We start from the raw sequence: 14,224 nt of genomic DNA, 5'->3' as shown, positions 1-14,224 counted from the left end.
GAACGGATCTAGTCTTGGCTCCTGTTGGCTTAATTATGCCAGTCAGTGAACCATTATGATTTTTCATAGGAAAACTTGGCAGAAGCCAAGACCACATAGATATGAGGAGTAGATGGTGTTTAGGGAGGGAAGTAGCCAGTCTTCAATAGCATTTATATACGTGTTGTGACCACTTACATCTGGGTTGTCCTTTCACGTGCCTGGGTGACAAACAGACTGGGAAGACAGAAGGGTAGAAGGCATGTTAGTTTCTTGACCACTGATAACAGATAATGGCTCATCATTGCAACGTGGTTGTCCAATAGGCATCTCAAACTTAACATGTCTATATGTGAACTCCTAGTCTCAAACTTGTAACTTCTGTAATTTTCTTTTGACTCCACTTTTCCTGTTGCTTGGGCAAAAACCTAAGAGGTCATTCTTTTTCTCTTCCTAAATGTCCCATCCATCAGGAAATATTATTGGCTGTCTTTCAAAATACATCCAAAAACTTTCTACTCCTCACTGCCTCTACTATTCTTCCCCTGGTACCAATCTGGACTCTCTCCTCTCTCAGCTTGCCGCAGGAGTGATGCCGTAGGGCATTTGGGATCCATCTCACCAGAAGTTCCTTTTGGCCCTGGCTGGAGCCTTTCCTGAGTGCTGCATGGAAGATCTTGATTCCTCTTGGCTTTCTCTTCCCCAGCTGATGCTGCATTCCCACTTTCTCTGGTTTGCTAACAGCCTTTGATGATCCGCTTTCAAACTCCCAAATCTGTCTTAGCTCTTTATTACTTCCTCTTTCACCCTTTGTTTTTTAAGGGATTCTGCCTCCACTCCTTCCTCCTTAAACATCTAAGTTCAGTGTAGTGGGGTTTCAGGAGGGAACACAGGCAACCCTATGCCCAAGTTACCATGTTTAACTGGGAGTCCTAGCAGTAGTCTTGTAAACAGAAGCAACCATATGGACCATATGGCTAATTGTGCTATTCTCTTAACACTTTCTCCAAACATCTTAGAGATGTATTCATGAACCATACTTTGAAGCCGTAAGAATGTTGCTGGAAATTTTAAGCTTAAAACTGATGGTAAATACATCCAGAGAGTGGCCTGAGAAGGCTGAAGCATCTTGAAGATGGAGACCAAGGTTTCTAATGCAGGTAATGTCTGAGTCCTCTGGATATAGAATTCTACCAGTAAATCTGTGCTTTGTTTGTACCTATCCTTTCTGATGATAACATGGTTCTCTTAACCATGTCCTTTTCTACAAATCTTAATGCATATTACATGTGTCATGTCCTTGGTGTTCACCAGGACTTCATACTGCATCTGGTATACCAGAGTTACATGAACAAAACTGGGTTTTTCTTCCCCCTGGAGTTCTACTTGAATCAAGTTCCTGAGCTACCCAGGTGCTCCTCTCTTCCTAATTTACATACAAGTTAGCATAGAGTGCCAAAATGATTTCAGTAGATTCCAGTGACTCATCCCCTACATACAACACCAGGTGCTCCTCCTAGCAGGTGTCTTCCTTAATGCCATTTACCCATTTAGCCCGTCCCCCTATCCACAACCCCTCCAGCAACGCCTGTTTGTTCTCTGTATTCAAGAGTCTCTTGTTTTGTCCCCTTCCTTGTTTTCATATTGTTTTTGCTTCCTCCCTTATATTCATCTGTTTTGTATCTTAAATTCCACATTATGCGTGAAGTCGTGTATTTGTCTTTCAGACTAATTTTGCTTCGCATAATACTCTAGTTCCATCCACATGGTTTGCAAATGGCAAGATTTCATTCTCTTTGATTGCCTAATACTCCATTGTGTGTGGGTGTACCATATCTTTATCCATTCATCAGTTGATGGACATTTGGGCTCCATTCCATACTTGGCTATTGTTGATAACACTGCAATAAACATTGGGGTACACGTGCCCCTATGAATCAGCACTCCTGTATCCTTTAGATAAATTCCTCGTGGCACTGTTGCTGGGCTGTAGGGTAATTCTATTTTTAATTTTTTGAGGAACCCCAATGTGGATTTGACTTGTATTTCCCTGATGATGAGTGACGTTGAGCATCTTTTCATGTGTCTGTTGGCCATCTGGATGTCTTCTTTGGAAAAATATCTATTCATGTCTTCTGCCCGTTTCTTCACTGGATTATTGGTTTTTTAGGTGTTGAGTTTGGTAAATTCTTTAGATTCTGAATACTAACTTTATCTGATAGGTCATTGGCAAATATCTTCTCCCATCCTGTCGGTTGCCTTTTGTTTTCCTGGTTGTTTCCTTTGCTGTGCAGAAGCCTTTTATCTTGATGAGGTCCCAATAGTTCATTTTTGCTTTTATTTTCCTTCCCTTCAGACAATGTGGGGTAAGAAGTTGCTGCAGCCAAGATGTTACCTGTGTTCTCTAGAGTTTTAATGGTTTCCTGTCTCACACTGAAGTCTTTCATCCATTTTGGGTTTATTTTTGTGTGTGGTGTAAGAGTGGTCCAGGTTCACTCCCCTTCATCTTGCTGTCCAGCTCTTCCAGCACCATTTGCTAAAGGATCATCTTTTTTTCCATTGGATACTCTTTCCTGAAGTCAGGGATATTTGAAGGCAAAGGGGAAAAAAAAAGGGGGGTCAGAGTAATAAGCTGCATAGGTGCTAAGTACACCAGTTAATCCTTTGGTTACTGGCTTAATTTCCATGTAAGTACTTACCATGTTTTCCTTGGATTCTGGGGAATGTTGGGAAGTTTGGGGTTCTGTGTAACACATTATCATTTTTCCTATTTAAAGTACCAAGTGAGGGTGACTGGGTGGCCTAGTTAAGTGTCTGACTTCAGCTCAGGTTATAATCTCATGGTTTGTGAGCTTGAGCCCTGCATCGGGCTCTGTGCTAGCAGCTCAGAGCCTGGAGCCTGCTTTGGATTCTGTGTCTCCCTCTCTCGCTCTGCTCCTTCCCCACTAGTGTTCTGTCTGTGTCTGTGTGTGTCTCAAAAATATTAAAATCCCAGGTGTTGGTGAGGATATGAAAGAACTGGAAATCTCCTACACTGCTGATGGAAACATAAAACGATGTAGCCACTCTAGAGTTTGTCAATTTCTTAAAAACAAAAAACAAAAAACAAAACTTAAATACACACCTAGCATATGGCCCAGCTATTCTGCTCCCAGGTATGACCCAAAAGAAGTATCCATAAATACTCAAACATGAATGTTTATTGTGCTTGATTTTATAATAGCCAAGTGTCCACTAACAGATGAAGGGCTAGAAAATCAGTATATTGTAAAACAGGACCCTATTCAGCAATAAAAAGGAACAGACTACCAATGAGCACAAAATGAGCCTCAAATTAATTATGGCAGCTGAAATTAGCCAGAACAACAAAAGAAATATGCACACTGGTGACAGCTTTGACATATACTTCTAGAAAATGCAAAAAATTGTGTGCATAACTAGTTCAGTCTTGACAAAAACATGGAGCATGGAAGGTAGCAGTGTTAGGCTGTGGGAACCTGGTGGCTGGCTAATCGTCTACGCTGCTGACTGGGAATCATTTTCTATCCCCGGCCAGGCTCTCCTGAACAATCTGGCACTCTAGTGCTTGGTCTGTCTTTACCAATAGGTTAGCCAGTAATTGTCTATTATTCTAGTAACCAAAACATATCCATCGCAAATTTTTTGAAACCAACAGAACGGTGTTTCTAAAATGCTAATTTTTAAGAACAGCAGCTAGTATTTTGATGGGCTTGCTTCCAGGAGCACACAGCTTCAACTAAAGTTCTGTCCCAGGACAGGAGAATCAAATGACAGAGTCCTCGAAGCCAAGATCAGAGATTTGGAATCTTCACCCTTGTCCTTGAAATCGCAAAATAACCTCAGGGTGTCCTGGTTTGATATTTACTCTGAGAGTTTATTTGACATTTATCTAAATTTCCTCCATTCAGGTTTAAGTACATCATGACATTTGAAGAAGAGCAGTAACAGGACAGCTTGTAAATATTTCCGCAATCCCACAATCATGTATAACTGAATGCCCATTTTACTGAAAGCACTCTGGGGGGTTCAGGTTGACAAACCTGTTTATTTGGGGGGAATGTAGCACAAATAACTATAGTACATAACAGGGGAGAGGCCACGTATAGAAAAGGCCAGCAAACTTCTTTCTCTAAAAGACCACGTAGTAAATATTTTACACTTTGCAGGCCAAGACATAAAGTCAAAAATATTATGTAGGTACGAATAGAACACAGAAAATACATCTTCATATATTTGACATTTAAAATATCTTGCGCAATTTATTTTTAATATAGGTCTACTAGAAGAATGGACTCAAAGGGAATAATATTTTGCTTAATTGTGGTTGAAAATAAGTGTCCCTAATATCACATGGATTGGAAATGTTCTTGGCTCATGGGCTATCCGAAAACAAGCAGAGGGAAGGGTCTGGCCTGTGGGGTATGGTTGGCAAAGCAGCCAACCTGGTATAGGAAGCATGGTTTCAGTGTTTAAAGTATTCCTGAGGTTCTGGCTGACACAGGGAGAAAACGATGTGTAAGGGTTGGAAGACCTACATTATCATGTATTTGCAAATAATATGCCCATACATCTATAAAACCAACAGAATCCGTAGAGTATCAGAACTGATTTAATGGTAACTAATTAAAAAGTGTCATCAAGTTTGCTAAAGAGATCAACTTACAAAAATCAACACTTCTGTATACCAACAAAAACTCATGGTAATAACTAATGGTTAAAAATCCCAGAAAACAAAACGAACAGTGAAGGTATATAGGAGTCAACAACCAAGTACACACAAGAAAGTTATTAAGGGGCACCTGGGTGGCTTAGTTGGTTAAGCATCTGACTTCAGCTCAGGTCATGATCAGACTGTGAGTTCAAGCCCCACATAGGGCTCTCTGCGGCCAGCACAGAGCCTGCTGCAGATCCTCGGTCTTCCTCTTCCTGTCCCTCCCCTACTCACTCTTTCTCAAAAATAAACATTAAAAAAATTACTAAGGAGAAAAATTGTAAATTCTAAGAAAGGACATAGATAATGATCTGAATGAATTGACAGACTTGCGGCTCACTTGGTTTTGGCCCAGCGAGCCCTGTGTCTGTCTTCTGACCTCCAAAACTTGTGCTGTTTTGAAGCCACTAAATTTGTAGTGATTTGTCACAGTGAAATGGAAAATCCATTTCTCCTGTCCAGCTGAATGCCAAAGAAGAGTTTTCTCACTGCATTTTGGTGCACAAGCAGAGTTTCCTTGCATATACTTTTAACTCTTGGAAGGAAACGTGGCACATATGATCTACTGAATAGCCTTAGTTCACACTTGCCTGCATTTGAAATATTCTGTGACCTTTGCAATAGATTTATTTCCTTTCCTTTAATCAGTTCAATTTGGTTTCAGATCCAAGAATGTTTTGATGGGCAGTGAGGTGACAGTAGGGTGATAAGAAACGAATAAAAACAGCCAAGAATTTAAGTATCATGGTGGGAGATTCCCAGGGGGAATTGGCCTTCCTTCCAGTTCCTGACCCAAGTTCACCAAGAAGGAATAGCTAGCTCCCAGTGCTGGCTGATTCCACCATAACTTTCACATAATGCCTGATTCTATTTGATATTCCAGAAAATTTTAAGACAGGTTTGAAAATTTGATGTCTTTCTCTGCCTTTTCAGTGAAACAATCTGGGTTGACATCACCAAGATGGTGGAGTAGACGGTGTGGACCCTCATCTCTTGCCCCAACAGAAACCCCTATCTTAGCAACCACTCACAGGTGAGAACACCTTACATGAATTGGGAAATACAGGTAGGAGTTTCCAGTACCCAGGTGGAGCAAAATAATCCAAGAATAGAGGTAATGAAGAAGGTAAGATGAATAATTTCATGTTGCCTGTGTCACCCCTCTCCCGAGGTAGCACAGCGTTGGCGTCCCTGGGAGCTTGTTAGCAGAATCTCAGCAAGGGTTGCTGCTGCTTCACTTCAAAGCAAAGCAGGTGTAAGTAGCAGCTGCGAAATGGAAATCTAGTCTCAGTGGGATGTAACGCTTTGCAGGCTGCGACCCAGCTGGCAAACCAGGGGTAAAGGGCCCACCACACCCAAATCTGTTGTTGCAGATGGTCTCAAAGTAGGCACCTTTAAATTTAGAAAAGGAGGGGCGCCTGGGTAGCTCAGTCAGTTAAGCGTCTGGCTTCGGCTCAGGTCATGATCTCACAGTTTGTGGGTTTGGGCCCCATGTCGGGCTCTGTGCTGGCAGCTAGTTTAGAGCCTGGAGCCTGTTTCAGATTCTGTGTCTCCCTCTCTCTGACCCTCCCCAGCTCATGCTGTCTCTGTCTCTCAAAAATAAATTTAAAAAACATTAAAATAAATTTAGAAAAGGAGATGAGGTGGGCAGGGCATAAATGCCAATCTAGAAAATCTCAGCATTTCCAGGCTTAAATCGATTCCCAAATAAGATTTTTGGGAGCTGGTTGTCTGTACAGGGGAAGTCAAGAGCCAAGTGCCTCAGAACCCTACTAAGTCTTTGAAGAATTTGCATTGCCAAAAGAAATTGAGGTCTGGCCTGTGGCAAAAAAAACATGTGACTTTTTAATCCTCAAAATAATCCTCCAAACCTTTACAAGCAGAAAGTGGGTGTTGCTGGGGGGTTACAGTGGACAAGGAAGAACCTCCCAGAGCCGGGGCCACAGAGGACAGCGAGCACAAGACCATGTTTCCACCACACTCTCTCTTCCCTTCTTGCCAACTCAGCTTAAGCACACAGATGAGGACAATGTCCTAGGGTTGGAGAAACAAGACAGACTGACAGAATTGCCAGCTGGCATGGAATGCTCCTTCAGATTGTTCACGGGAAAGTGAAACTAATTCTGTCTTCATGAAACCACACTGGATTATGGTAGGGTCCTTCCCCCACCCCCTTGTTATAGCAAGCAAGCTACATAAACTAATGAAGTGTCCAAAACGGAGATATTTATCCTTTCCCACTGAACTGGATCCTCTAGCCGACTGGAGAAAATGGCAGTTCTGTCCTTTCAGTTGCTCAGGCCAAACTCCTTCAATGGATCCTGCCTCCTCGCCCTTTCAGGACACACAGCATTAAACAAGACGCTGCGTTTGTGATTTAGCTCGGTGCTTCCCAGAACTCCAGCAGCACATGCATGGAGTGGGCCCGGGTCCTAGTCCTAAAAAGGTTAACACTCTTCAACCAAAGACCACCAGGAACATACCCAGAGTTGAACATTGGGTTTATTACTGCAGCGAGGAAGAATGCTCCGCATGGGGAGCCATGAGTGTCTCGGTAAGAGCGTGTTAGGAAGAACCTACTACAGGGTTTGGGGAAGATCTGGGGAAAGCTCTAGATTGGGTGCTTCCCAAGGGGCAAGTCTGATTGGTTATCTTAGTAAGTCTTATCAATAAGGAGTAGAGATGAGCATAAGGATAAAGTAGAATTCACTCATTTTAGCAAATAGAGGGGCATGTTTGTGAATCACACAATGACCTTGTTTTTATGCTCACAGAGTAACCTTGTCTGAGGTGAATGTTTTATGATATTGTTTATGTTTCGGTCTAGCTGTGAGCATCAGGCCAGCTGGTGTTAACACTAAAGCCCAGCTCTGGGAGTCAGGCTGGTTCCAGAACAGCAGGGGCTGTTTTTTGTTTTTCTTAAATGGGTGGTGGTGTCTCCTTTGCCGCCACAGGCAGTCAGCTTCTCTCTGACCCCACTGGTCATTGTGACGCTTGCTCCCAACTCTGCATGACTGGGCTCTGTACTCAGAACCCAAGAGGACCGTGCTGCTCTGTCTGGCAGCACTGTTAGCATCATTCCTCACCCTTCCCTTCCCAGAAAGACTGCTGTTTCTGATCTATAGACATCTTCATTCCTTGCTTTCCAGTATTCTTAACATTTCTCGATTCACTTGCTAAAATGTCCTGAGTAGGTTTCAGTGTGAGTTCAGGCTGCCATCTTGACCTGGGAACAACAGAGGGTCTTTTGTGCCTCCCTCTTGGCTGACATGTGGCACTGCCCAGCCACCTCCCATCATCAATCATCATTGTGGCCCTCCTTGCATTGATTGTTATTGTTGGTAACGTCTTAAGCATTCTTAAGGGTATGTTAGGCCATGGCCCTCTAGGTATCAGCTTTTCTATCCCTTAAGTACTAACATTTAAAAATGAGGGGTCATAGATTTTCTTGAGTTCTGGCATCCAGGGAGATGGCTACTCCATGTTGGTAGACTTGGTGAATCACTGTGTTGTACACCTGAAACTAATAATAGCATTGTATGTCAACTATACTCCAATTTAAAAAAAGGGGGAGGGGAATCTTAGCATGCATTATGGGTTAACATTCTACAAAGCCTTGCCATATCTCAGCCAACCAGACCAAATGCTTAAGTCTGGAGCAGTAAGTCTGAACCTAACTTATTCTTCCAACCCAGAGGCAGAGTAAGATGTGGGGAGTGTCACATTCCTATAAAGCCTTCCCTAATTAATCTTATGTCCATAATGACTGAGTCATTCTTCTTGTTTGACAGCTCCCATCCAGGTCTTGCTCTGCCCCACCACCCATGTGTAAATTTTACACGGTTGCATGAAGGATTCTAAGGGGAAGAGGATCCTTAATTTCCATTTTCCCAGAGCCTGTAAGCTCCCAAAAGATGGGAGCCTCCTTGATGGCGCCTGGCTGTACCAAGCATAGATTGCTGAAGGTAGGTATTGTCACACTTAATGGAACCTCACTCATTATGTTCAGAGTAGATAACAGCGGTGACTGAAGGAGCTTTTCCAAGAGTATGGAAGGACACTGGCCATCTGGTAGGATGGATGACGCAGAGAAGCTGAACTATGGGGACACGTCCTGAAACATGTTGAGTTGGTACCGGCCTCAGCAGCACTCCATTGAAAAAGAAAATTCTAGGATGGGGGAAATTGTGGGAAAGTTTGTCCTCTCAGGCCACCAAGAGATTGGCAAAGCAAAGGGCAAGCAGCACTCATGGGGACAGAGAATGACTGTGGGGGAGGGAGAAACTCAGGGAAGACGCTGAGAAGCTAGGGAAGGATTACGGGGGCAGAGCCAAGGAGGTCCCCCCATTGCTTGTTGCTGGCCCCACACACACAAAGACAAACCCCGGGACTGCAAGGCTAATCATTTATTGACCAGGCAGAGGAAGTTCTTATTCATGACACAGTTATCCTGGGTATCGCAAAGGCAGTTGCAAAATTTGAAGAAAATCTTTAATTCTTGGTTGGTTGATGACTTTTCCTAGACAATTAAGGAAGATCATGAAGATGCAGAGAGAATGCTTTCATATGTGATAATGATGGAAATCGGGTCACTGCTCTGGTCACTAGATGGTGTGGGGACCACGGAAGGGGAGATCTCGGAGCCCAGGTGAGGAAGCATTCACTCAGCACTAAAAAGCAGGTGAAAAAGAGAACACAAACTTATTAAGCATTTCTTGGATTGAACTGAAGCAAAAAGGACTTCTGTTAGACAAATGGTGAAGAAGTAGATTCAAACTGTATTCTAACTTCTGTTGTTTGCCAGAATAGGGGAGGGAGGGCAATGAATAAATGTCCCCGCCCCTTTTTTCTCTTGCTGATCTCAATCTTCCCCATACTGAATCTATGAAAAAAAAGGAAGCAATGAAGGATCCTAGGCTTGTTTCTCCCATCTTCAGCACTAAAAGTTCTGAAGAATTTTAGATAAATTGAGAGATGATGGCAAAGCCATAGCTACCTTTTAGTAAATGCTTACTTTATGGAAGCTACATTATCTGAATGAAGTTCCACAATAAACCTAAGGACACTGATGAGAAAATTTAGTTTATCTTCCAGCTGAAAAGACAACTGGAAGTTCAGACAGCTCTATTCCCAGAAGAAAAGTTAAGGATGTACAGAGATCAAAGGAAGAAATGTTTGCTGCACACTGGAAGGTGAAATGGCCTTCTGGGCCTGAGACCACGCACACAGAAACGGATAGGAGTTTGCATACTCATGTCCTATAACTCTTCCTCCATTTCAAATTTTAAGTCTTAATGATTTTTAGCATGTCATCAATGACTGAGGTCGTCTGCCAGTATTATGTCTACATGGTGACTCTGGGGGGGTAGACATCATTGTTCCGTTTGTAATTGCTTAGGTCATTTGTCCAAAAGCTCACGGTAGGAATGAGACTGGAACCCAGCTCCTCCAATTCCACATCTCAAGCTCTCCTCACCAAATTATTGGTGTCCTCTGTGGACACTCCTAATGCTTTTGGAAGGCACTGAGCCCTGGGCCACTCCCCTTCCACCAGTGATCACTAACCTGGAGGCCTGGGCCCCTTCGCTCCCTCGGGCTTGGAGACAGCGGTCTGTAGAGACAGAACACATACAAACACCAACCCCAGTTTATTTCCCAAAGAGAAACTAGATGATTCTCCAGGTTAAGACCAAGGAGACTTTATTGGGGGTATTGCCACCCCCCTTCAGCAACATGAGAATTTAGGAAGAGAAAACTAGAAAATAACTACACTTACCAACTTTGGTCAGGTCAATCATGTTTTCCTTAGCAATCCCATGTTCTTGACAATATTTCACAAAGTGTTCCTTTAGTTTTGGACTCACATCTGGTTCTCGGCCTGTGGGAAGAGCGACAACTTCTGTGTCTTACGTATTTGGCACTGAGGCTTGTGAGGGGGTGGCTCCAGAGGGATGGAAAATGGACGGCACTAACTGGGTGCTCAGGCAGAAGTCTTGGGGATGGGTTATAACCTGTCTTGAGTTTTAGGGTATGCTTCTGGTGGCATGATGGATTTTATCTTTTTCCCAACACTGAGCCTGATAGATTACCAAAGGTGAGCACCTGTCTTCAGAGGAGACACAGTCCAGGATCAAAACTGGGAGGACCCCTTTGTCTCCAGGCTCCCCTTCCTTCCTCTCCCTCCCCACCCCGAGATGAGTGTCAGCATGAAAATACCTACCATAGAGCTCTATCAGTCGGAATGTTTTATTCTTGCTGAAATTCGTAAGATAAAATATGATATAAGTACCATAGTCCGTTTCAACTATCCTAAATACATTGTGTCCGTCATCTGTGGAGGAAACAGAACCCAGCTCAGATTTGTGCCACCATGTGCCAGCTCTCAAAACTTGGTTGCCCAGCGCTTGTTAGATCCTGGGAAGCAAGGGGAACCCTTTACCTGTTTTCAACCACAGAACAAATTCAAGTGCATGTCCTGAAGGACAGATATTACACTCTATCCTCCTGAGACTCACCTACCTCCCTGACCATCTCTGCCAACTATGTGTCTCTATCCTTTATAAGCCTGACTGGCATTACATACCCCACACTACACCCTGAGCAACGAGCACCGGACACCATCAGAAAGTAGGTGGGGGGAATGAGAAGCTGTCCCACTAATTTCTTTGCCAATTTTCTTTTCCTACTGGAGGTACATATGAGCAAACTACTTTATCTGATGGTATTATGTGCCAGGCCCTGGCTTTTTTACCCAAGATTCTTCCAGAGTCAGGATTTGGCTATTAGATGGCCCCTCATTATATAATGTACATAAGCTATTGATCAGGAATGGGTCAAGATCCTGAAGATAGTGGGGTTTATTAAATTCTTTGAGTTGGAAGTAGAATTTAGAAAGACTTTTTAATATACTTACACCCAACACTATACACACCATCCTCTTCTGTTTGGTCAGCAACCAGAGTTAGTTGAATACACTTTCCATTCTCTCTGTAAAACAGAACAAGCTGAGGTGCAAGAGATACGGATGCGCCAGCTCCCTCCCACTCTACCTATAATTTGGGTTTCTGAATCCACTTCACTGTTGAACATTTTGGGGGTACAGTTTCCAAAGAGCTACTATTTACATTATTTTACTTTGTGATACTTTAAGAATGAGTCAACCACTTCTACGCCTGTCACTCTGCCACTACGTCCTACTACCACCACCGGTCTAGATGATCAGCTCAGTGCTCCCCATTCAGCCAGCCTCTCAGATAAGTGCTCTCCAAACATTACCTCATAATGTCCTTGCAAAACCAAACCATGAGAGAGAATTATCTTCTTTACCCAAGGGAAACTTGGGGTGGAAACAGATGGAAGTTTCTTGCTCATACATAAGAGAGCGATTCGAGAGAGAGGCTGTCAAGTCCAAATCCTGTGCTTCAAATCCATGCTGTACTGTCACAGCACTTATGATTCTGATCCCTCCACCCCTTACTTCCTCTACTCGTGTTTTGTTTCAGCCTTAACTCTTATCTTTGAATCTAGAAAAGGCCCAGGCTCTTCAGGTCCTGGATCAGTGTCAGATAATGGACTCCCTCCCACTCTGAATACCAACCCAGAGGTAGGCGTACACCTGCACACGTGTGTACACATACACTCACGCACACGCCGTTCCCGACACCACATTCAGACTGCCGTGCTTCCTCTCCCGAGTGGAAAAGACCACACTTACTGTACATGAAATACAAAGAGCAGAGAAGAGTTTTCCAAGGCTTCGATGTGTTCGATAAAAACCCTCATGCTACCACCGTCTTCTATCTTTTCCCTGGCATCGGAGGCCACGAGAATGGAATACCACTCCCCTGAAATCTGCAATAAATCGGTAAAATGATTAAGAAAAGAGGAGAGGGGACGCCACAGGAATACTTGTCTCCCTGAACTTGGCCTGTGGGCCAGGAGTCATAATGGCGATGTGACGATGGAATCAGAACTCAGGTCACTCGGCACTACATCTAGGGCTCTCTCCACTGTCCCTAAAGTGAGAACAGAGGTTGCCAAGTGTTCCCTTTTAACACCGTACAATTGCTCTTAGTTGAAGGTCTGAAACCACCCCTCTTACCTAATACATCAAGGAACCCCTGCCCTCTGGTAGGGCCACTGACTTTAGAATCCTCCAGACCACCCCACGAGGTCAGAAGCTACTACACTCCACTGCCTCTACCTTTGAAATATCGATGTTGCTTCTCACAACGTCTCCTTCCGCGTGGGCGCAGACGAGGCTCAGCCCCACACACAGCAGCAGCAGCTTCATCTCGGCGGGAGCTCGCGCCGCCTTCCCTCCAGGCACTGGGAGCGGGTCTCTCCCGGACGATGGCTCCGCTCCCCAGCGCCTCTGCCCTTATATCTGTGCCGGGGCCAGTGTTCTGTCCGCGGGACGCTACCTCCCCTCCTCCCACTCTGAAATGGTGTGATGCCAAAGACTGTTCTTGCCCTTTTGAAACTTGGCAATCTCCTCTCTTTTAGATCTACTTAGTGACCTTAAATTTCTCAAAACACATACTCAAGGAAAATAGTGGAAAAAAGTGCCTTTGGGAACCAGATTTAATTGTGGATTTGGCTTAGGGATCAGAGAGCCAATTCTGTGAGGCAGGAATGGAATAAAACTTGGAAAGGGAATGTGTAGGGAATCTATGTTCCACTGTTCACAAGGTGTGCAGAACTGGGTGCATCACTTCAATTTTACCAATTTCAGAAACAAAGACACCGTCTTACCAAAGATGATCATACCTCTCAGAAAGCATTAAAACAGAGTTGATCAAAATAGGTTTGAATAAAATAAGTATGGTTTCTATTATTCAGTATATTTTTCTTTTCCTTATTCTCTGAACGCAACTGCTACGTTGTTTTTTTCCTTTCCCCACAACGAATGGGCAAGTGTTTAATCACTGTGTATTCCTCACTAGACCATAGGCCCCCATAAGAAGTGGAGAAGTACAAGATATCATCCTGTGCTTCAAGTAAATACCAATGGAGTTGTGGAAAAGCTTCATATAATCAATAAATACCTGATACCACAAGCATATGAAATAACCCAACTGAGTGGGATTAAGTCCATACCACTGTAGGTCAGAAAAGGAGTGACACCAGGGAGGTGGTATCATGGAGAAAGGGCTTACCAGCACGGCTTTGGGGGCGCCTGTGTGGCTCAGCTGGTCAAGCATCTGACTCTTGATTTCGACTCGTCAGGATCTCACAGTTCATGAGCTCCGGCTCTGTGCTGACATCGTGGAGCCTGCCCAGGATGCTCTCCCCCTCTCCCTCAAAATAAACAAATGAACATTTAAAAAAGAGTGTGTTTGCTGAACAAGTTGGAAGACCAACATTCTATTTCAAGATTTTTTTTAAAAAAAGCTATCCTAATAAAGACAGTGTTGTATTACCATGATCAACACACATATGAATGACTGTTTTTTGACAAACAGTGTGATATTTTCAACAAATGATGCTGGAAAAACCGGCTGTCCAAGCAGC

General features: G+C 43.7%; 1 protein-coding gene and 1 long non-coding RNA gene across 3 annotated transcripts in view; one reads left to right on the top strand and one right to left on the bottom strand.

The window, feature by feature from the left end:
- LOC115276760 overlaps positions 1-9,722 on the top strand; it is a 41,218-nt gene extending 31,496 nt beyond the window's left edge. For both annotated transcript variants that reach the window (XR_003902078.1, XR_003902079.1), the window contains 3 exons: positions 5,645-5,744; positions 8,503-8,676; positions 9,235-9,722. This is a non-coding gene — a long non-coding RNA (uncharacterized LOC115276760). The remainder of the gene's footprint in view (positions 1-5,644; positions 5,745-8,502; positions 8,677-9,234) is intronic.
- On the bottom strand, positions 9,103-13,097 carry LOC115276759 (allergen Fel d 4-like). Its single transcript, XM_029920866.1, has 7 exons — positions 12,915-13,097; positions 12,426-12,562; positions 11,625-11,698; positions 10,932-11,042; positions 10,488-10,589; positions 10,277-10,322; positions 9,103-9,381 (listed from the first exon to the last, which is right to left on the bottom strand). Exons 1-7 carry the CDS (start codon positions 13,002-13,004, stop codon positions 9,372-9,374), a joined length of 570 nt encoding a protein of 189 aa, XP_029776726.1. The 5' UTR covers positions 13,005-13,097; the 3' UTR covers positions 9,103-9,371.
- Positions 13,098-14,224: the final 1,127 nt, after the last annotated feature.

Source organism: Suricata suricatta, chromosome 13 (assembly GCF_006229205.1).
Source record: "Suricata suricatta isolate VVHF042 chromosome 13, meerkat_22Aug2017_6uvM2_HiC, whole genome shotgun sequence".
Lineage (NCBI taxonomy): Eukaryota > Metazoa > Chordata > Mammalia > Carnivora > Herpestidae > Suricata > Suricata suricatta.
This window is presented reverse-complemented; position numbering and strand designations above follow the sequence as displayed.